The sequence below is a fragment of the Cupressus sempervirens genome, chromosome 5 (assembly GCF_028749045.1).
Source record: "Cupressus sempervirens isolate cs-2001-9-10 chromosome 5, ASM2874904v1, whole genome shotgun sequence".
NCBI lineage: Eukaryota > Viridiplantae > Streptophyta > Pinopsida > Cupressales > Cupressaceae > Cupressus > Cupressus sempervirens.
The window spans coordinates 592,370,913-592,395,846 of record NC_143122.1 but is presented as its reverse complement, the minus strand read 5'-3'; the positions used below and the strand labels follow the sequence as shown (position 1 = coordinate 592,395,846).

The window sequence follows — 24,934 nt, the reverse complement described above, 5'->3', positions numbered from 1 at the left end:
CCGTCTTTTTGTCAATCTCTAGAATAGGCATTTATAGAATGACAGTATCTCTGGTGCTGAGTTAGGTATAATTCCAAGAAAAAAAAAACTGGCAATCTCCTTTCTTACGTTTGATTATAATTCTTTCAGTCTCTTGTTACTGATTATTAAAAAGCAATGTTTCCACATCATTATGTTCTAATGTTTTTTCCTTTTATATTTACAGCCTTACTCTGATACCATGTTGAGTAACATAGATCTTTTCTGCAAATGTAATAATATAGCCCTTGTAATTGATATGTTCCAAATCCAGATTTGGATCTCATATATATATGAGAAGAGGAGACATGTCTCATGATTAAGGCATGTCCCCAAGGTTTAATCATCATTTTATATATATATATATATATTATATTCTATAATATTTATAATAATATATATTATTATTACATGAGTATCCAAGTTACCGATGCTGATTTTGACGCTGATGCAGGTACTGGGTGCTGATGAGTGGAATTTTTTTTTTGAGATTTTGGATGTGTTTGGGTGCGTCCATATATATATAATAATAATATATATGTACTAAACTTTATGTATGCAAAGAAATGCAAAAAATATACAAAAATAAACCATTCCATAGCATGATGCTTCACCATTGATAGTTCAACTTAAAATTCACTAATCAAATTCAGTCATTCAGAATCATAAAGATTCTCAAAAAAATCCACACTCTCATCATCATCAATTAAATATATGCTAAAATTGACATCTAAAAGGCATTTTGGCTGCGGGTGCTTTCTAGAGGGCCCCGGATGTTTCCTGAATTCTCCTAGGAAGCACATCCTGGACTTGTGGATTCTTGCTGCATGCGCTGCAGTGCATCCACCAAGAACCCACAGTCCTAGGATGCACTTTCAGGGAGAACCAGTGCAGCATCCTAACGCACCCAAGCATCTAGATGCATCAGAACCAGCATCCGGCCATTTCAGCAGAGAATCGGTAACTAAGATGAGTATGCATATAAAGAAAATGATGATTTACCAAAGATCGAATTTATCCGAATGAAGTTACAACTTCAACACTCCCTCTTAGCTAGGGAGGATTTGTAGAACACCTTGTTCATGGATATGAAGAGATATCGTCACAGTATGATATTCCTGGAATGACATATCTAAGAGGTACATATCACAGTATGATATTCCTGGAAATCCTCCTACTTGGGTTCTGAATAAAAAGTGGCAATGGATTGGAGCCAATAAGATTGTAAGATATCTTGGCATTCCCTTTTCTGTGTATCCTTCTTTACAAGATATGTGGAATTGGATCTATAAAAAGATTGACAATAAACATGTTAAATGCCAAACTCTTTTGCTTTCCTTGGCTGGGAGAGCTCAAATTGTCCAAAAGGTGCTTTCCTCTAATGCAGTTTATTATGCTTTAGTGTGGATGTTTGCCAACTATTAGTATAATAAACTTCAGAAAATTTTGAGGCCGTTCCTTTGGTCTAATGGTATTGGGAATAAGAAAAAGCATTGTGTTAAATGGGAACAGTGTTGTTGCCCGAAGGATCTTGGTGGCCTTGGCATGAGAGACCTCAGAAGCCAAGGCCTTGCCCTTGCATCTAAATGAATTATTAGAGCCCTTAATGGAGAGCAACCTTGGAAAGTGTTGATTAGAAACAACATAGTAAGGGCAAAAATTGGGAAAAGATTCCTATGATTGATTTTGTTATGGTGAGCTTTGATGTCAAGGCCATGGGATCCATTGTTTTTCAGTCATTGTGGAAGGCATGGTGCCAGGTTAGACAGTTGCTTGGCCCGAGGGAGGCTGCAAGCAAGCATCCATATTATACAGTTTTGGACAGATCTATATGGTGGGGGATTTATCATAATAACAAGTATTCAAAGCTGTTCAGCCAAGGCTTGGAATAATAAAGGCATGTTTCTGATTCAGGATACTGTGGTCGAGAATAGGGTGTATTCTTGGGAAGAATTAAAATGCCAATATAATCTCCCTCATTCTCAAAAGGAGACATACACCTTGATTTCAAAAGCTATTGGTAACTTCTTCCCAAGGAAGACTTTTAACTCTACCCAGTTTCTTGAACAGGTGAAATAGGATGACAGTAAGGTGTTGAAAGAGAGTTCTTGTAAGCATATTTAATATTTATAAAATGCTAAATGGTGAGTTGGATATTATAAAAATAATCAATCATATCTAGGGCTTTGAGTGGTCATGCTCTAGATGGCAGGTTGTCTTTGATTTATTTTGGCATTCACATGTTGAACACAAAAAACTTTGTTTTAGATGGCTGTTGTAACGTTGTTGCTCAAAAGCTGTTTGTTGGTTCCTTACTTTCTCCTTTCGGTAAACAGTCCATTATTTGTTCTTTGTGCAACTGTGATGAAACCTTTGAACATCTTTTCTTTTATAATTTGGAGGACATCATCTTTTAATCCTTTCATGAAAACCCTTCCCTCACTTGTTTGTGTCTTTAAATATTCAGTTGACTGGCAATGGGCATTTCGTGAAATCTTCTCTTTGAAGATTAGATTTGGGCACCGAATAAATTGCATATTTGTAGTGAATGATACCATCAACTACTTTATATTGGTCTTGACTCTTTCCCTTCACCAGATTGCTTGTGAAAGAAATTTTTGAATTCTCAGCTAGGAGATGTGCTTTCTATACGTTGGATATGGTACTTAATGAGCAGATAGCTGGATTTCTTGATACTGCTCTGGCCACCATATTTCTTTTCCCTCTAACATATTCTATGTCAAAGTTGTTTATCATTTCTCTGCAAATACCTAAAATCATATGTCAGATCATTCCATATTAGATTGCTAGAGAGTGTGACTAACGTCAAAAGCAATTATTCAATGTTCTAAATTCAAGGGAGGGGAATGTGCAGATATCGTCCATCATACAATGTCTCACCTGGATCATACATGCCAGTGGTTTGCAAGGAAAATACAGCAGCTGGGAAAGAGCCAGTTGTGCGTTGCATGAAATGGGGTCTTGTTCCTAGTTTCTCTAAGAAGAATGAGAAGCCTGATCACTTTCGCATGGTGAGCTCCTTGTCTCAACTCTATTTTCTCTCTTCATGTTTAGTTCTTGTTTGTACAGGATGATCTGATCATTTTAATTGAGTTGCTGATAAAGATATTTTTATGCTTGTTAGAAGTGGGCACAGAGTCTGGAATGTAGTTAGTGGTCCATCATGTTTTATAAGTTTTAGTTCTTTCATAGTATAGATACTTATCAGTGCATATAATAATTCTATGTATGAGCCTGGTATTGCCTTTAATATGGCATCATAATGAAGTGAGTTAATATCTATTGTTCGATAGGCTTTGATTGTGAGACTGAAAGCTTACAGGAGTCTCATATTTTACATTCTGTTTTATCTCTCAACAAGAATGGATTCATTTGGTTTGTAATCTTTATTACTGTTTTTCTTTTTGCTTTGATAGTATGTTAATTTTGTAATCTCTTGTTGTCCCTAGAATTGACTTATTACCCCTGCATGGCTTAAGAATGTGCGTTCTCTGACCTGAATGGTTTTCAGTTTTGTAATAATTGATCTAATTTACTTTTCTAGTAACCAAAAGATAATCTGACCGGGTTTTGTTATTCTCCTCCAACTAAATCAACTTCTAATTGGCATCTGTGAATTGTAATATCTTATGCCTTCCCTTATTGCATCATTTGTTCTGTCATTTTCCTTCTTGTTCCTATTGTGCTAGTATGTTCTAGCTTAGCAGTATATGATACCTTAAAAAGTTCATTCATGATCTATTTATCACATTTTCTCTCCTCTTTGGAAAGAAAGGATTGCTATATTTTAAATTTTTATTACATGGTTGATTAATAGCTCTGTCACCATACGGGATTGTATGCATTGCTATTTCTCATACTTAAGAACAACTATCCTTGCATCTCTAGAGTAGGTTATGCCTTATAGAAACAAAGTTTTAATGCTGGATTTCGAATATTATTTAAATGTAAGTGTTACACAAGTGTCCATAGGTTGTGGGTGACATCTTGGATGCCCCCAAGGACTTGGGTACTTGGACAGGACATCCCTTTTTTAAGAACTGGACACCATTCATTGTTTGGCAAATAAAAATAAAAAAGTAACTTCTAAAAGAAAAAAAAATGCAAAGTAAAGAAAAAACTATGAAAAGCTACGAGGGGAAGGACTTTTGCAAGTTCAACATATTATGTTTAATTTTTTAAATTTGAGCTTCTTTTAGTTTGTTCAAGTATTTTAATAGTTGATAAGTAGGAGATAATTTCCACAGCAAGTCAAATTGTGATATTGCTATCAGGATTTAACTGTGTGATTTTTGAGTCAAACTCATTGACCCATGTTTCATGAGTAGTGATTCAACATGAATCCATCTCTCATGAGAATAAATGGAACACTTAGCACTCATTGGATCTAGGTGATGCTCATAGGGGTGACCTCCCGGGAAGTCCCGGTGCTTCACCCCAGTGAGCATCACCTAGATCCAATGAGTGCTAAGTGTTCCATTTATTCTCATGAGAGATGGATTCATGTTGAATCACTACTCATGAAACATGGGTCAATGAGTTTGACTCAAAAATCACACAGTTAAATCCTGATAGCAATATCACAATTTTAATAGTTGTTTGAGAAATGTTTTGTTGCATACACATGTCCTCAAATCTCCATGTCCTGTAAAACTAGAGATACAGTGGTAAATTTGAGCTCTATAAGACAATCATATTGTGTAAATTATCAGAAACTACTTTGCTTCTTGAATGTTATCTCAGCTTACACATCTAGGATAATGAGTAGGTGGTGGGTTTTCTTGACAAAACATTTGCCACGACATTATTCTTTCCTTTACATATTCAATATCAAAGTCAAAGCTCCTAATCGCTACCCATTTTTGCTCTCTCATTCATATCCCTTTGTTCTCGAAAATATCTCAGGCTGTTGTGATTGGTACAGAGGACAAACTTGGCTCCTACTAGGTATTGCTAAAACTTAGTCAAGGCGTGCATGATAGCCAACATCTCCTTATTATTACGAGGTAATTGGTAAATAATTGCTTGTTAATAATAGAGACCGAAAGGTCAATTTATACAAAAGGAAGAGATGATGTTTCCTTAGGAAATGATCGTAAAGAATAGAAACATTCTATTCCAGAGAAAGCAAAAAACGAAAGCAAACTAAAGCTAAAGATATTTACAAGATAACCATTAACTAATAATAGACGTTTTATCTATTATTGTAATACCCTCCCTTAATGGTTAATCTATCTAACACACCAAGCTGTCCTCTGAATTTGACAAACTTATCAGGACCAAGAGGCTTGGTGAGAATGTCTGCAGTCTGATCTGAGGTAGGAACATACTGCAGATCTATAGTCCCGTCTTCAACCAGCTGTCGTATGTAATGACAATGAACATCCACATGCTTGGTTCGTTCATGGAAGACTGGATTCCGTGCTAACTTGATAACGCCTTTGTTATCAACAAACAGAGTAGTCGGTCCTGTTGGTGACATCTGCATATCCCCAAGCATCCGACGAAGCCAGACAGCTTCACATCCTGCCTTAACAGTCCTTCTGTATTCAGCCTCTGTAGAAGAGAGAGAAACTGCCTGCTGCTTCTTGCTAGTCCATGTGACTGCACCGGATCCCAAACTGAACACATATCCAGATGTTGACTTTTTATCATCAACAGAGCCTGCCCAATCTGAATCTGTGAACCCACTGAGTTTAGGATTAGAACTCCGAGAATACAGAAGTCCATAATCAGAAGTGCCCTTCACATAACGAAGCACACACTTTGCTGCCATCCAATGATCAGCCTTAGGAGCTGTCATAAAGCGTGAAATATAGCAGACTGCGAAGCTGATATCAGGCCTAGTAGCAGATAGGTAGATGAGGCTGCCTACTAGTTGCCTATACGTAGTATCATCAATGGAAGGAGAATTAGACTTGGCTGATAACTTGAGACTTTTCTCCATAGGTGTAGATGCAGGTTTGCGATCCTGCATTCGGAATTTGTCTAACAAGGCCCTGGCATATTTGGACTGAGAGATGAATATACCAGAAGACTGTTGCCAAACTTCAACACCTAAGCAATGATGCATGAGCCCAAGGTCAGTCATATCAAAAGACTGGCATAAGTGTTGTTTGATTCCCTAAATCAAAGATGCCGAATTGCCAGTGATGATCAGATCATCCACATAGATAACCAGAAGGATGATGTCACTGTCAGTAGTCTTGATGTACAGATTTGAGTCTGAAGAACTCCTCTTGAAGCCTTGATCACTGAGGTATGTATCAATCTTGATGTACCATGCTCGAGGGGCCTGCTTCAAACCATAGAGAGCTTTTACCAATCTGAGAACCTGATGGTCTTTACGAGCAACCTTGAAACCCGGAGGCTGGGTCATGTAGACCTCTTCATGGAGATCACCATTCAGGAAAGCACTCTTTACGGCCATCTGATGGACCTTCCAGCCAAACTGTGCTGCCATGGCTAGGACTAATCTGATGGTGCTCATCTTTGCAGTAGGAGCAAAGGTCTCCTCAGAATCAATGTCCTGACGCTGAGAAAAGCCCTTTGCCACTAAACGAGCTTTGTACTTATCCAAAGTACCATCTGATTTGTATTTGATTTTGTAGACCCATTTGCAGCTAATGGGTTTCTTCCCTGGGGGAAGATCAGAAAGGACCCAAGTGTTGTTCTTCAGCAGGCTCTGGTGTTCAGATTGCATGGCCTGTTCCCACTCTGGAATTCCTTTAGCCTCGGAATATGTTTGAGGTTCAAACACACTGTGAATGTTGGCCATAAGAGCAAAGTTAACAGAATCTATAGTTTTGCTCTTTTTTCGAGTAGTTCTCCCATCAATGAGCTCATCATCATGAAGATCAGCAAGTGTCTTAGCCCACCACTTAGGCCGGAGAGGAGAATGACCAACAGTAGTACTAGGAGATGCTTGATCAGCAGGATCTTGATCAGAAGAATTTGGATCAAACTTAGGTGAAGCATATTCAAAACGAGGTGATCCTGTAGGAGAAGCCGGAGGTGTCTGTACAGGTATCACTGGTAGGACTGAAGCTGTAGGAGCTACTGGAGCCCTCCCATCAGGTGGACCTAATGGAAGCCGAACTCCCAAATCATGAACCTGCATAGGCTGGTCTGCTGGATCAGGAACAGGAGAAATAGGCACGAATGGTCCTCGCTGCTCATTAAAGACTATATCGCGGCTGTATATGAGACGAGATGTCTCAACATCAATAAGGCGGTAGGCTTTGTGAAGACTGTTATATCCAGCAAGCATCAGTTTCTGGCTCTTGGCATCCAACTTGGTGCGTGAAGCATTAGGGATCCAAACAAAAGCAAGAGAGCCAAAAACCTTTAGGTGATTGATTCTGGGCTTGCGACCTGACCAGGCCTCTTCCGGAGTTTTACCTTTGACCGCCACTGTGGGTGATCGTTTCAACAGATAAATTGCAGTGTTAACTACTTCTGCCCAAAAACGCTTCGGAACATGTCTGTGTTCGAGCATGGAACGAGCCATCTCGGTGATTGTCCTGTTCCGACGTTCAACTACACTGTTCTGTTGTGGCGTGTGGGGTGTGCTGAACTGGCGTTGGATGCCATGTGTATCCAAGAAGTTGGAGAAAACATTAGAACAAAATTCCCCCCCATTGTCTGATCTAAGAGTAATAATAGATTTCCCAGACTCTTTTTCAACTAAGGGTTTAAACTTCTGAAATACAATAAATGCATCGGATTTTTTTTAAGGAAATACACCCACATTTTTCTACTGAAATCATCTACAAACAACAGAAAATACCTGTACCCAAGAACAGAAGGAGTGGCCATAGGGCCGCAGATATCAGCATGAACAAGCTGAAGTACTTGAGAAGCTCGCCAAGAATCGCCACTGGGGAAAGGTGTGCGATGTTGCTTCCCAGCCTGACATGCGTCACAAACTCCAAGGTGTTGGGGTTGAATCTCTGGCAAACCAAGAACAAGCTCATCCCGAGCAAGTTGTGAGAGATAATGCACATTTAAGTGCCCATATCGCTGATGCCAAAGTGTGCTGATGGAAGATTGCCGAGCAGCCATAGCTAAGTCCTGAGAATCACCAGAATCAGTAAGTCTGAAAAGACCATGATCCTCAAGACCAACTGCAACAGTAGACTTAGTCGCCCGATCAGTGATGGTGCACTGATGTGAACTGAAGGTGACTGCCAAGTGTGGAGAATGTCGCAGCAACTGACTGACCGAGAGTAGATTTAGTTCCATCCCTGGAACGTAGTACACATCAAGGAATATGAGCTTCCTCCCAACAGACTGAATTTGAATGTTGCCTTTACCAACAACCTTGTACTCTTCTCCACCACCAAAGATAACAGAATCTGAATAAGGCTGGTAGTTAGTAAACCAGTCTCTGCGGTGAGTGAAATGTCGAGAGGCACCTGAATCAATGTACCAGGCAGATGACTGTACATGATCTGAGGGTCTTTTAGCCATGAAGGCATAAAAGGTAGATTCCGCTTGCTCAGTGTGCTCTGCACTATTCGCTTTGGGTTGCGAACTTGATTGCTTAGACTGGGCAGCTAAGCGTTTCCGACATGCAACCTTCATGTGACCATACTTGTGGCAATAGTTGCATTGAATGTTCTTCTTTTTGGTACCATCGGATGCTAGAGCAGAAGACTTCTGCTGAGATGGTTGCTGAAACTTGCCCTTATCCTTCTGAAAGGATTTCGCAGCAAAGGCTTGCTCAGTGGAGGTGGAACTGGAGCTGCTACCGAACTATTGTTTCCACCGATCTTGCTGAAGTAGTAGGGTGCAGAGATCAGTGAACTTTAGATCAACACCAGTAGATGTGATGTTGAGAGTCTCGATAAAATGCTCATAGGAATTTGGTAAACTTCGAAGAGTGATTACCACAATATCCTCTTCCTCCATCTTGCGACCGATGGCAAGTAACTGATCACGGATTTCCTAAATCCGATTCAGGTGTGCCTGGAGCGAGGTGCGCTCATCCTTGACAATAGAAAACAGAGTGTTTTTCAGAAAGAAGGCTCTGCTCTTGTCGGAAGTCTCTTGAAGACCTTTTAGATGTGTCCAGATTTCGGCCGTTGTCTTGCCGGATGGAATCTGAGAAAGCTGGTCATCAGCTACGGATAGTTTGAGAAGCATTACTGCCTCTCGATTATTCAAATCCCATGTATCTTGATCAGGACCCGGAGAAGTCAGACGCTGCGTAACACCCAGAACAAGTTGATCGGTGTTTCAATATTCGAAGATTGCGATGATGCGCTGCTTCCAGGTTCCATAATTGCGACCATTGAATTTGGAATTATGCTCGAGCAGAATATTTGTCAGAGATGCCATGGCACATTTTTCAATGAAAAACTGTGAAAATTTGTAAAGGCACGTTCTTTGAGGCAAAAATACGAAAGACCCAGAAGAATCAGAGAATGACCCAGAAGAGATTTCGAAAAACTTAAAAGGAATCTGTTGTCATTTTTTGAATCCGCTGGCTCGAAAATCGAGGCACAAAAATCGAGGCACCCAAAAAAACGGACAACAACCCAGTTGAGCTCTCGAAAAACCCACCAAGAATCTACAAACAAATTTTTTTTCGACCCCAAAAATTAGGGTTTCGAAAAAAAACAGACCTAGCTGAAAAAAAACTTGAAAAAACTTCAGATTTCTTGATGAAAAATGGTCGAATCTGCTTCCCAGCAAATGATTAGAGGCTGAGACGTTGCAAGACAGAGTGTGACCTCCAAATGATGGCGGATTTGCAAAGGTTTGTAAAAATAAAATGCAGAGCCGCGACTGATACCACGTGAGCTAGCTGAAGAGAGAAGCGACTATTTTCACCAAACACAGAGCCGTGAGTCTGAAGGACCAGACAATCTGTGGTAAAAAATACCAATAAAAAAACGCGATTTGCAGAAGATGTTAGGCAAAAGAAATCGCGATTTTTAGATACCAGCTAAGAATGGTACAAAACGACCACGATTTTCATGCAATTTGCAGACCCGTAATTCGGGAATTTCTCCAAGCAGAAAACCCTAGGTGGGTTTTGGAGAATTTAACTGAAATAATTTTTGAAAAATTTAAACAAATAATTTCAAGAAGAAATTATAAATTTTTTCGAAAAAATTTAAGTATTTAGCTCTGATACCATATTACAAGGTAATTGGTAAATACTTGCTTGTTAATAATAGAGACCGAAAGGTCAATTTATACAAAAGGAAGAGACGATGTTTCCTTAGGAAACGATCGTAAAGAATAGAAACATTCTATTCCAGAGAAAGCAAAAAACGAAAGCAAACTAAAGCTAAAGATATTTACAAGATAACCATTAACTAATAATAGACGTCTTATCTATTATTGTAATACTTATCATAGATGGAATGTAACTACTCACCCTGTGTGAGCTTCCGATTCTCATAAGCTCTATTAGGTGACTATCTTGCATCAACACTGCATTGATGCCCTCACCGAATGCATCACACTCCAAAATGAAAGGTTGAATAAAACTTGACACTGCAAGAAGCAAGCAAGTACTCATTGCTTTCTTCAATTTATCAAAAGTGTGTTGTGCCTGTTCACTCCACTGGAAAGATCCTGTCTTAGTTAGATCCTTCAATGGTGTGTCGAGCTGAGAGAATGCTTTTACAAATGTTTTATAGCAAATGTATGGTTCAAAGAATCCTTGCAACTTTGAAAGATTTTTGGGTGGCTTCCAGTCCATAATAGCCTGAATCTTTTCTTGGTGAACCTGAACTCCATATCTACTAACAATATGTTACAAGTATAATATCTCTGTCATCCCAAGCTCACACTTGGACTATTTGGCAAACAACGATTACGACTCCATAATTCTAAGGACTTCATCCAAATGCCTCAAACGTTCTTCTCATGTTTTACTATAAATGAGGATGTCACCAAAAAATACCAATAGGAACTTACATAGTTGTTTGTTGAATATGCGACTCATGCAGGACTAGAATGTGACTAGTGTGTTTGTTAACCCAAAAGGCATGACCAAAAAGTTATAATGTCCGTAGTATGTCATATCCTCTATTTTGTACCCTAATTATTTAGATAAATTAAATAATATATAATAATTAAAACTTACTATAGAATAAATATATAAAGAAATAAAAAGAATACAAGAATAACATATTAATGATATATTATAGACTAATGATATATTATAAGTATAAATTAGATAATAATATAATCATAACATAGATAATTGTGTGATCAAATATAAAAGAACATATTAATAACAATACCATCATTGATAGAAAGCATGATATATTTGTATAACATAAAATATCATTAATGTAATATTAATATGAAGTATATTTAATACTTGATTAATATATCATAATATATAAATAATCTGGTAATAAACATAAAAGTAAATATTAAAAATATAAAATGATGGACTAAAGGGTAGTAATTATTTTACAATTCAAATCTCATATATACTAATATAACTACTCATTTGAAATATAGTAGATAAGAAATATATTATATTAATCAACATATATCTTATATTGTTAACGAACAAACATCCAAAAGTCACAAATTTTGGTTAGATATTTAGAGGCAATCACCAAACTAGAAAAAGATATAATTTCATTGGATAGAAGAATATAGGGAAAGTAATGACTGAGCAAGCGTCATTACATAGCGACATCGGAAAATCATCTTCTCAACATCTTGTTCTCTCATGCAAATTTGATGATATCTAGAATGAAGTCTATTTTGTAAAAATAGACTGCTTGCTTTAGTCGGGTTTATAGATTGCCTACTTTATTGGGTTAGATTAGTTTATTATGATAACAAAGTAGGAGGAGCAAGGTGAATGAAACAAGGTTGATGCACAAGGTGTGTATCGATCGATGTTTATTTGTGCATTGCTATATATTGCAAGGTTTCTGCTTCGGTTAGGTGAACTAGTATATCGGTTGGTGTTGATGCATTCCTTACCCTGCAATATCACCTGTCCAATGAGCTTGCAAAGTCATGCTTGGGGGATGGATGAGCTGGTACATACGTCTAAGGTAGGTCTTGGTCTAGCCCTTGTGCCTTCGCTTACAGAATGGTAGGGGGAGAGAAGGCATAAAGCACCGATTGTGTAGCCTAATAATAAAGTAACGAGTAACCAAGTTCTATTTTGGTATAAATAAAAAGAAAACCACAACAATAGAGAAGGTTGAATTAGGTTGGTGGGTCTCCACTCCTTGGTTGTTTCGGTATTATCATGCTTAGCCCCCTCGCTCCTTTCGACCAAATAATAGAATCGGTACCGTGGCCAACTATGCCTGTTGGATCCACTGAGCTTGTAACTATAGGTATTGATGAAATAGCTCTGAAATCCAATAACTGCTTAGCTCGATCAAATGTTATTGTTGGAATGGCCTATATATAGAACCTTGTTGTAACGTCATGGCGTTAAGTGGGTCGTGGTCATACACACACCACTTGGGTAGCCATATCAAAGTTTGTGATATTTGTGGAATTCTGACATATTTGGTCAAAGGAAGGGGTGCAACTAGCCACCAGGTTCACCCGTGCTACAATGACCCGAACGGCGAGGATGCTACCTTTGTTTTTGATGCTGGTAAAGCTATTCGCTTTGGCCTAGTAAGGGTCTAAGCAATAGGAGTCGTTCATAAGCTATGGTCTAGTGCTTTGGACCTCACCGATCAGTGGAGATAAGCTATTTGCTTTGCATAAGACAGTGCGTAACAACAATTCTATTATCTATGGGCAAGTGCACATGAGCTACTTTTCTGTTTGTGTGCAGGCCCACTTGTAGCGGACAGTAGAAAGGCATTCATTATGGTCCCTTATAAATAGTAGGGGTCCTAGAACCTAGATTGGAATTGGCTCAAATACTGCTAGCACCATAGTGTTTGTTGCTCTAGCTACTGTTTAACTAGGTCAATTCTATCCCCTAGTGGTTATGCTAACACTGGCTAAGTAACCGCTTCTGCGTTTATAGTGGCCTTTTTCTCTACTACTGTCAATGCTTCTCTTGCGGGGGAAACTGAAGCTTCAATGGGATATGGATCTAGGAGGCTAAGGCTCTTTCACTATTTCTCTAACCACTACTGTTAATATGCCTTTTTTAGCGAGCTCAACCTCGATTTGGATATGGAACTACATATGGGTATAAAACTACTTCTTAAGCTGTTAGATCTTATGTTGTTGCCCTTGCGACATATCTATTGTTGGTTCTAAAATTGGCTATGACACAATGTGGCCCTTAGAATAAATAGTAGGGGATATGGGACTGGCCGTAGAATTTAGGGGGCCTAGGTGGAATAGAGAGCTAGTTGTACTCTATTGCCTCACTCTTGCAACCTGTGCTTCCAGTTCCCTTAGAATAGTAGGGAAAGCTCACATACGGATTTTCCACTATCTACAATGATACACATTGACGAAGCAAACCACTCGCTAAAAAGAAAGAAGCGAAAGGGTATGACACCAAAAGAATGCTCGTTCTCAGTAGTAGGTATGGGCCGTCTCTTCTTTCCCTCTTCATAAATTGGTTCAGGAGCCCTTAGCAATAATTTGTTTAGGGGGCCCCATAGAATTGTAGGGTAGGGCACCTGAATTGGAAATTGTTGTGTATGGATCACTAGGAAAAGTGATGGTTAATCGCTAGCAGCATAAAAATTCCATATAGTTATTGACCTCGACTATTTGTGAGTTTATGAAATTAAGTGTAGCCCCATTGTCAAGCATCACTATGACACTATGTCCGTGGAGGGTTCCTCGTACCCTAAAACCCCTCTACCTTGGACCAAGATCGATGGTGTCTCCTCGTTGCAAATCCTCTTTGTACGGTTTATGCTAACCTCCTTGGAAACTTGTCCACCATCCCGTTTGGCTATTGAATCCTCCTGTTCTTCCTCACTGTTTGACATGACCTCAATGTAGTGTATTTTCCCTTTTCCTAAGCATCTATGCCCAGGTTCCCAAGACTCTTTACAGGTGAAACAAAGCTTTCTCCTCCTATTCTTGTCTAGTAGCTTTATCCAATGATGGCTTCTTCGGAGTTTGTTGTCTTTTTCCGTTGGAGCTAATGATGGTTTGGTATATGAATAATTTTGAGAAGACGAGGTTGATGATAATGTGATGCTTTGGGCTTTCTTAATTGCCTTGGAGAGGGTGTTGGGATTGAACCCTTTTACCCATCCCTTTAATGGTTCTGTTAGACCATCCATGAATAGCACAATCCATCGTCTCTTTGAGATGCTTGCATCCAATAAAAGAGTCTCTGAAACTTAGTGATGTAATTGTCAGCCAATCTGATTTGCTTCAGGTGTGCCAATTATTTAAAATAGAGTTCTAGATCTTTTCCATCAAACCAATCTATAAGTCGTTCTGTAAAACTCTACATAAGTGTTTACTTGGTCATGTCCAAGAGTAACCATGCTGTGATGCTTCCATTCGTGCGCCACTCCTTCTAGATGGAGTGTGGCGAATTCAATTGCTTCTTTGTTTGGGCTTCAAATTGAGCTGGAAGTATGTGTCCACTTTCATCACCTACACTTGAGTAGAGATTGTTCCTGATCCATCAAACAGAGATAGATTTACCTTGCTTAACTTCCTTTTGAGGTCATAATTGAAGTACACACGGTTGCTACCACCAGAGTACCTCATTCTTAACTCGGCATAATCTTTGTAAGATATATCCCCTTATATTTGCATTCCTCTAATTTTCCTGTAATTGTTCTTATAATTCTTCAAAAGTCGGTTCATGTCCTTTTTGAGGCACCTCAGTCTGTGGAGGGAAAGTTGGCATCTTGCGTCAAGAATGTGCTAGATTAGGGTTTGCCTTTCCTATAACTGAGTTGTCAATATATCTATTGTGTTCTTCAGATATTTTTCCTTTGACCACTTTTCGTAGAGTCATCTCCATGAGTCACTAAGTGTCATTGATTTGCAATCATTTCTTGGTGAGCTCTCTCGACAACGACATGACTTTTGGAGTGGGATCTTGGGAATCTCCCATTCTACTGACTGGTATCACCTTCTTTTTTTAGTATAAAATTGGATCCACTGTCGATTCTTCTGCATTTTGTCACCACAAAATGTTGGTAATAGCACAAAACTTTTTCAAGCTAGCTTTGCGTATCTCTAAGTTTGATTTTGATATTCAATTGTTTAATGTTGATTGATCAATTGACTTCAATTCGTATATTAAATTGTTTTACTGAAGGCTTTCATCAAGTCTTTTCATTTTGCTTTTTGTTGAATCTATGCTTATTTTTGAGGCCTTCATCGTCTTTTTCTTTGCTTTTAAGTTTGCGATTGTTTTATTTTAGTCTTTTGATTTCGCTCATGTCATGGCTTTCGATTTTCTCTTCGATTTGGTCTAACCTAGAGCATAATCGAAGTTGTTAGCCAAGAGATATGGCCATTTTAGTGCCTAAAAAGTGGACCTTTTTGATGCAACAATACAAATTAAAAATATTATGTTATGTTTTCAATTTGACATTCACTTTTTGAAAAATATAACTTAAATTCACTTTACATTATGTTTTTAAGTTACTTTATCATTTAAATTTTCACTTAAAGTAACTATAGTGCACTTTACGTTATACTTTTGAGTTGAGTTACTTTGATTCACTTAAAGTCACTATATAAACTATATAGTTTTAGTTTAATTTTGATTTTTAAATCAAATGCTCATTTAAATGTTACTTTTTAAATGATATTTATGTGACATAGTTTTAATATGATATATAAATATTGTTTATTTCCCATGAAAGTAACATTTTAATGAAATTAAATTGATATATGTTTGTTAAATGACTTTAAGTCATCAAAAGTTGACATTTTATATGCAATTACATGTAAAAACCATCAAAAGTGGACATTTTACATGTCATTGCATATAAAGTTCAACTTAAAAGCACAAGACTATAAAAAATGGATCTTTTTGGTGTCATTACATCAAAAGGTGAGTTTATATGTCATTCCATCAAAACCATGAGATGTCACTTAAAATATGCAGTCCTCCCCAAAAGGTCCGATTTTGACCAAATGCATGTTTTAAAATATGCATCACCCCAAAAGGTCTGATTTTAACTTAAAGCATATTTTAAAATATGTTGTGCCTTCCAAAAGGTCCAATTTTAAAAGAACACATGCACTTGCTCTCCAAGAACCCGATTTTGGAGATTGTGAGAGATTTACTTGATGGTTTTGCATGAGATTTTCTCCATTAGGGTTGTTTTTACTTGGTAATGGATTTTGTAAGATAAAAAATGGATTTATCTTGCTAAAAAATGTTTTTCCAAATTCCCTCCAAGGGTATGTTTTTGGAAAAATCTTCAAAAAACACCATTTTGGCTCACGTTTTTGCCCAGAGAGGAATCAATTTGGTATTTTAAGTGTTAGTCATTGAATTGTGATACACATTTTCAACTTTAGAAGCTAAAACATTTTTGTTTCATGCTTTTAAAAAAAAAATCACGGTTTTGCTAAAAATGCCTGGAAAATTGGGGTTTTAATCCACTTTTATGCATTTTGAAGCCACTTTTTTACATTTGGATCCATGTATTAGCATTTGGGGAAGTCGTTTTTGCATTCAAAAGTCAAAAATAACTAAAAAACATGCATTTTTTAGCCACGTTTTTGCAAAAATGGCCCAGATTTTTGCATTAAAAAGTCATTTTTTTGTTAAAAAAAAAAATTCAAAAAATGACATTTCAGCCCATACATTTGGATCAAGAGGAGTTGTTTTTGAGTTTTAGTGTGTGCTCGTCTTTGGAGACCACTTTTTTGGCTTTCTCATGTGAAATTCGACCATTGAATGTCCATTACATGCAAGTATGGAAAAAGTCAAAAAGCTTTTTGAAAATCTAGATTTTTGGGAGAATTGGTGTTCAAGTCTATAATACTTGCTATTTTGGCTCTTTAACCTCCAAGGAAGTGGACATTTTAAACTTGCTGATCAATTCATGCTTATTTTTCTATTTACATGGATATTATTGCTTGTTATTGCACACTTGTCCATATATATGCCATGAAAAGTGCATTTTGCCTTTAAAAATGATGAAAACTATCATTTTCACACTTTTGGAATTTCCCCAAATTCCAAATTCAGTTTTGCAATTAAAGCAATTTACATATTGACATGTTTGAGTTTGAGACCAAAGAGGTGTTTGTTTTTCGTTGTTTGCTTTTTTGTTTTTCTTCTTTTGGAAGAAATTGCAAGTTCTTTTCCAAGAACTTGAGCACATTTTACTTCACTCCACATTCCATTTCCATCTTTTCATGTCACAACAATTCACATCTCATTCGTCAAATGCGATTACATGTATTTCATCTCATCCTTCATACGCACTTACATGTAAGCTCATTCTCCATCCACATTCACATGTCATCTCATTTTTCATTCCTTATTATATGTTGCATTTACATGTAATTCACTTAATGTGTAATGACATCCAGAGAACTCATTTGTGACTAAAGGTCACACTTTTAAAGTCAAAAGTTATCATTTGCATGCATTCTCATGCGCCAAGCACTTCAAAAAAAAAACGAGTTAAAGGTGCTAATGGAAAGTTATTTCGAGTTTACATCCGGACAGCATTGAGAAGGTTTTCAATGTGAACGAGACTCCTAAATGTGTTAATATACGAAGGAGAATTCATGACAATTTGAATGAAAAAATGATTGATCACACTAAATTTTCAAATGACAACAGAGAATTCGTCAAAGAGAGTTAGAGGCTATCAAAAGACGCAACACCATGGTTATCAAGGTGAATGTAGTGGCACAAAATACAGAAACTCCTAATCCTGTTATCATTTGGGATTGCATTGCCAAGTACAAGGTCCTTTAGAACAATATCTAGGATTGTTTTAATTCTCTTCTGTCTTTCCTCTTCTTCTTTCATGTTTGTAGTTGGAGAGGATGCATTGCATGAAAAGATGTAATTACATGCAATGCGAGTTACATGGACGTAAAAAAATGTAATGTGAGTTACTTGTGCGGTTGCATGTAACCCTATAATTTCTTTTATAGTTAGACTAAGTCAAAGTTAGTTGAGTTGCTCCCACTTTTTCCTCCACTTTTTTCTCAACTCCTGTGCCTACATAAAGGAGTACCCCTCATTGTAAAACTCATCTTTATCTTTATGTAAAGGAGCTTTGGAGAAATTGTGCCAGTAGAACTTTGTTTTTGTAGCACGATTTTGAGAGGAAAGTGAATAAAAAGTAGCATTTGAGACTTAACTTTGATTAAGTGAGATTATTACTTGTGTGAGTTATAAGCTTTGTCTATAATTCATCTAAGTTATATTTGATTCATGTTATCTTGCGTTCTTGGTAATTGTATCTTCTGAATTAAATATAAAAGAGTTAAGAATCAATTGGAGCCGGAGCTTTGACTAGGAGCAATTGTGGAAATATATAGCTAGAAGTTTTGTTTGTAGCTTATACTACTTTCTTAATTTGCAAAATAGTTAAGTTATTCTTACTTTTAGGAGTTGTTGTGCCCTAATTGTAAAGCTTTTCCATATAGAAGTACGATTGGACTTAGAGCCAAACTGGTACATTTTCAGCTAGCCTCTGGGTTAGTGAAGGTTTATCGGTATCATTGTTTCCAGTTGTTGATAGAAGTGTGGTTAGAGATTCACCCTTCCCATTACTCGTTATACGAGTAAGTGGATTCTTTCTTGAAAGTTAAGAAGAAAGGATATTGGTAACACCTTTTTTACAAAATCTGTTGACTTCTTGCTTATCTTGAGTGGATCCAAGGAACAGTGAGAAGGGGGAGGCTTCCCTGAAAGGTAGGAGAGACTCTGTCTCACACACTGTGGTTGGTTATCCTATTTTGCGGCCAGATTTTTACCCAAAACTGTCAGTTGCAAAATATCCACCCAACACTGTCCACAAGTTGGTATGGTTACCAGCTTTGATACCATTGCGATGTTCCTGATCTTCAAATAAACCCTATATAGTATCCTAGAGCTTTAGACAGACTCCGACGTCATTCCTCTAAAACACTAACCAAGTAGTGATGGAGTTAGCGATTAGGGTCGTGATGGACAAAGCCTCGATAGACAGAATCTTGACGGCAGGACGAACCATGACAGATAGAACTTCAATGGACAAAACCTTGATGGAATGTATTTGGATGTCGTATGATGATTTGGGACAACGACATACAGTTAGCACTGTACAAGATGTACAAAGGAGTAAAGAGAGTGGGTTGTATGAAGATGACAATATCGGTATTTCACAACGGATGATCAAATGGAAATTTGGTTAATATTAGACACACACACACACACATATATTTATATGTTTAAATGCCAGAAATAACAAACAAAGGTGAACGTCAAACACAAAGATATATGCAATATGTTGCGGAAACACAAAAATACCTACACAAACAAGATGGCGCTTAGACTTGCCAAATCCAAACAAAGTGAAACAAGCAGAATAGGGTAGGTCTTTCACTTCCGAAATGGCGCAACAAGTGGAACTCCCATTGGAATTTTCATAATAGTAAAAATAATTCAAGTCGCATAGCTACAACAATCCAACCCGACGGACATATACCCCGTTGGAGGAAAACTTCTGAGGGAGAAACAATGTACCGACACATGATATGGCAAACACCAACAAATAATAGTAAAATAGAAATGGGCCGTGAGATATATTAAATCGTTTGGTTCCACAGACAAAATTTTAATATCTCATCTTTATTTTATGATGGTGATATTGCATTTCCTTTCTTATCTCTTCCTTGTGAAGAGCAATTATTTTATAATTTCTGATTCGTCCATCTGAAATAAATAATAATTTTTTGATCCTTTTGATCATCTCGATTAAAGGATCCAATTTTGATCCTTGCGTACCCACCTTTGATGAATATGGGATTTGCCATCATATACTTTGGACTCTGGACTGATAAGTCATGTCCCATATCCTTTCGGAATCCTCATTCTTCATAACTAATCTTATTTGATTGATCACAAACTAGTTATTTCTACCATTGCACCTTTCCGTAATGAATGGGTCCTTTACTTGTAATCACTGCCATATGTTTTAGGATTATTAATAAGTCCTCATTTCATGGTTTAATCATTTGCTGATATTATTGACTTAATCATTTAATTATCTAAAGTCAGTTTTCTTGCTGACAGTAAGATTAAAGGTGGCCATGTTAACTTAATTTGTTGCTGACAGTGTTGATAACTATCAATCCTTTAATTGATACTATATATAAGTTGCTGACTAGCTGATGCTTGCCTTCATAATCAACATTCCTTTCCTGCTGACATGCCACACAGACTGCTAATGCAAACATTCTCTCCATAATTTGATGGTCTTAATTGTTGCCATTAGTGGCATTCAATGTTAGCCTTATTGTGCCTTTTTATCACATAAGAATTCATCGACATGTATAATTTGCAATGCTGCTTACATGGATCTTGTATCTGATGTGTATCCGGTCAAAGAGATACATTTCCTGATGACCACTAACTCATAAGTTCAACACCATAATGTCATGACACCTAAGCTCATCTCCTTTTATTTGCTGCCTGTACAATCGTAACAGATCGTCCTCATTGCCGAGTCATGGTAGATGTGAGTTGTTCAGAATGGTATTCTTCTCATACATATCACTCTAAATGTTATCTATATCCAAGTTGCTGTATATTATATTTACTCTTACGTCCTTCTCTGTGCTAAATAAGGATTTATGGAAGAGCAAGATTACGATATCTTATTCCTCGTTGGATAGCACCATATCCTTCTGCAATTTTGTCTCTGCTATAGACCTCACTAAATTGGGTTACTAATGTGAGGAGGACGTGGAGGGTTTCCAATGGGGAACATGACATTTATTAGGGCGATGAAGTGGACTAAGTCTATGATGAGTACATGTCTATTAGTGTTTATGCATATTGATTATGTTGTTGGAAATATGTAAGGAAAATGTTGAAATTTATGAGGATCGCTGCAAATGTAATAGCACTGCCATGAATTTGGTATGTGTTTTCCAAATTGCAGTGACCTTTTATTTATAATGAGCAAGGGCTAAGAAGAGACATGTCCCATGATAGGACATGTCTATTGGTTAATTTGACCATTATATAATGAATATAATCATGTGTATATATAATCATGTACACACACACACACCACTCTTATTACATTAATTTTTCTCATTTAATAAACTTATATTTTATTATATCTCATATATAATTATATAATAATATATAGTCATAGGTTTCTCCGCTAGAAGCTACCAACCATCAACACTCCCTCTTAGCTAGGGAGGATAAGCACATGACCATATACTACCTCAATATAAGAATATCTTTGATCAGAAGATATTCAATATTTTGATATCACGAGTCTTGGTCTCCCAGAATATCCTCTTTCAATATCCACCAAGTACTCAAAAAGTTTTATATCACATATGATATCATGAGTATTAGCCTCCTAGAATATCAACGATATTCACCAAATACTCAATAAGGTTTGATTTCACATTTGATATCAAGAGTATTGGCCTCCCAGAATATCAATGATATTCACTAAGTACTCAAAATAAGATTTGATATCACATTTGATATCCAGAGCATTGGCCTCCCTGAATATCAATGATATTCACCAAGTACTCTTTGATTAATGCCCTTCCAAAATGTTGAGATGGAAGACATTCACTATATACTCATTTTGTTTGATCTCATAATATAAGTTATTGTAAGATCGTTACCTTACAGCAACTTCTGCAAATACAAGTGACATCAATTGGAAGTCGTCACCTCCTCATGATGTGCACAAGGGGTAGGCCCATTGAAATCACATAGTCACAAGGTATATTCATGAATTACGGTTCTCTTGACTGGTACAACTTAATGATCATTGGAGAATCCATCTCAATATGGTTTACTCCCTTTGGATCACCAAATGTTGAATCATATCCTCTATCTACTCCCTCTCTTTCAAGGTTGTCTCTAATGAAATGTCAGGCTCCCTCTGAACATCAGTCTTCAGAGCTTCTTGCCTTAGACAAAGTTTCAAACTCCCTCTGAATATAATATCTATCCTTCATTTTCTTGCAATAACATTCTAGGAGGAAAAGATCAAGGCACATAACTCTTATAGTACAAAACACTTATAATAATTATTCTCAACAATAATATTATTGGAAACACTTTTAATAATTATGCACAACAATAATATTATTGTATTTTAATTATAAGAAAATTAGAAATTCTATTCCAATATTCAATGTAGTTATTAATATCATCTTATTAATAACAATTATAAGTTGCATGTTAATCATTTAAAAAGTATAATATATTAACATATTTTGTTACCAATATACTTACATTTGTAAATTTACATACTAACATATCAAACATGCGTGCCTTATCAAGGACCCATCATGCTTTTTGTTTATAATTACCTTTAGTAGGACGCTTGTACGATGGACCCTTCCTTATCGAGTACACCAACTCTTAATCACTCCTTAGTTATGACTTTTTTTGCTTGATAATAGATTATTGAAATATGTTGTATGGTCTGCGCCTAATGCAAAATTCTCTGCCATGTGGGGTGGGTAACTAGGGAGAGCCTTGTTTATTCTTCCCTTAATACATGCTAAGCAAATCTTCACCCAGTACCATCAATCCATACAAATGTATATACATCCTTCCCCATGGCTCGTTTAATCCTTACATGTTGATGTGGCTTGTTCAAGTACTGTGTCAACATTGTCGCCCTATGTTCTTATTTTGATAGTCTTTCTTGGATATTATTCCTAATGAAAGGTAAGTGTTTTGTCTTACTGTCACGATGCTCACATAGGCTATGAATTTCCTTAGACCATTAATTGAAAGATGTCTTCCTCGGTTTCGGCCTTGCTAGGGTCTTCAAATGCAGGGTGACATTAACAATAATGCAAGAATAAGAAAGTAAGGGTTTAATTGTTTTTATTTCCTTCTTTAGCCCATCGCACAGTTTGTAAAATAAACACCCGAGAACCCTGGTCTTTTTGTCCAAAATCTAAAATGAATAACCAAGATACAACCAGAACATCATGTTGGATGCTACCATTTTGAAATAAGAATATTCACACATTTCGTAAATATCTTCACTTCTAGTTTCCCCCAATATTCCAATTGCCATAATTTGATTACCTAAGTAGGTTGCAATTATCACTTTAGAAGGTCCAAGTAAGGACCGATAGGATTTGGTATCCCATATCGCCACCAACAATCCAAGTTATCAAAGGAATGAAAAGATTTATAGCAGCGTGAAAGTGATTATTCTAAGAAATTCCGTAGATTCCTACAAGGCATTCTGAGGAAAAATGACTACATCTGGCAATAGATCTAAGAATATGGAGTAGTATATGCAATGATGATGTCAAGGCATTTAACCTCCCTCAATGTTCTCATAGTTGTATTCACTGATTGTGCAACATCGGGCAAAAACTTTTGATCAACTATACCTTATTCGTATCAAGCTTCCTACCATTACTTGGTTTCCAATGATTCCTTGACACCAATGGTGAGACAAATAGTCCTATGCCCATCAATGTTTGTAGTAGTGTTGAATCCAGCCTATCAAAATCCTGGTTGGTACACATGCAACAAATATTTTGTGCAAATCCATCTTCATATGTCTTCTCTATGGTCACTCCAGAAATCTTTAGACAATATTGTCCATCTCATCATCATCTAAAATTATTTATGAAGTAGTATAGGCTTAGTAAGGAACCTGCTTTGATACCATGTTGAAATTTATGAGGATCGCTGCAAATGTAACAGCACTGCCATGAATTTGGTATGTGCTTTCCAAATTGCGGCATCCTTTTATCCATAATGAGCAAGGGCTAAGAAGAGACATGTCCCATGATGGGACATGTCTATTGGTTAATTTGACCATTAATATATATATATAACTCTTATTTCATTAATTTTTCTCATTTAATAAAATTATATGTAATTATATCTCATATATAATTATATATAGTCATAGGTTGAGACAGAAGCTACCAAGTTACCAACCATCAACAAAAAATACCTTAGAATGATGTGTTGGATTGGTCGTTCTAGTGGTGGATTTTATACTCAAATTTTAACTATATTTTGTAACTGTAAACTTTTGAATGTCTGATACCATAGATATGAGTAGATCATTTTATTTCAACATTTGTCCTGGTGTATCTTTATAGTTTTCATATATTCTTGCTGGATTTCCATCTTATCAGATGCTTGGAAATGCTAGTAAAAAGTGCTTTTAAGTTGTTAAAATGATAAGTGGTCTCTGAAAAGGGTCGTGTAAAGTTTTCTGCCAGTTCAATCATAGCATTAAGATGATGTTTGTAATTTCATTTTGCTTTGTTTCAATTATGTTAGCAATTAATGGGATTCTTTTTGCAGTTTAATGCTCGATCAGAATCAGTTCATGAGAAAGCATCTTTTCGTCGGCTTATTCCTAGTTGCCGCTGCCTGGTGACAGTTGAAGGGTATGTATACCATATAACAAGAAGCATGTTACATCACTTATTTTACTGTTTTTAGTTCTTAACACTATAGAACCATTTTATGAAGAAAAATACTAATAGCAATACGATAATATTGAACTGCTTAATGTTCTCTCAGCATTTAAAATTGTAATGCATGTATTTTGCAATATTACATCCATCTTCTTCTTTTGTGAAAAATTCGTAGGATGGTCTTTGATAATGAGGATTAATGATGAGATATTACTCTTTATTTTGGAACAGTAATGTCAATAATTTGACCAAAGAGGCTCACATTTTTTTTAAACTATTCCCAGCAAAAAAAAAAATGCGGGAGATAGAAAATAAATTTCAGGGAAACTGTACAAGTATTTTCTTTCAATATTACATATTACAA

General features: G+C 36.7%; 1 protein-coding gene across 3 annotated transcripts in view; it reads left to right on the top strand.

Annotated features, from left to right (window-relative positions):
• Nucleotides 1–24,934, top strand: part of LOC149557319 (uncharacterized) — a 202,974-nt gene that overhangs the window by 9,750 nt on the left and 168,290 nt on the right. For all 3 annotated transcript variants that reach the window (XM_089832001.1, XM_089831999.1, XM_089831998.1), the window contains 2 exons: nucleotides 2,894–3,050; nucleotides 24,455–24,540. In XM_089832001.1, the coding sequence (XP_089688127.1) occupies nucleotides 2,894–3,050; nucleotides 24,455–24,540 (243 nt within the window). The remainder of the gene's footprint in view (nucleotides 1–2,893; nucleotides 3,051–24,454; nucleotides 24,541–24,934) is intronic.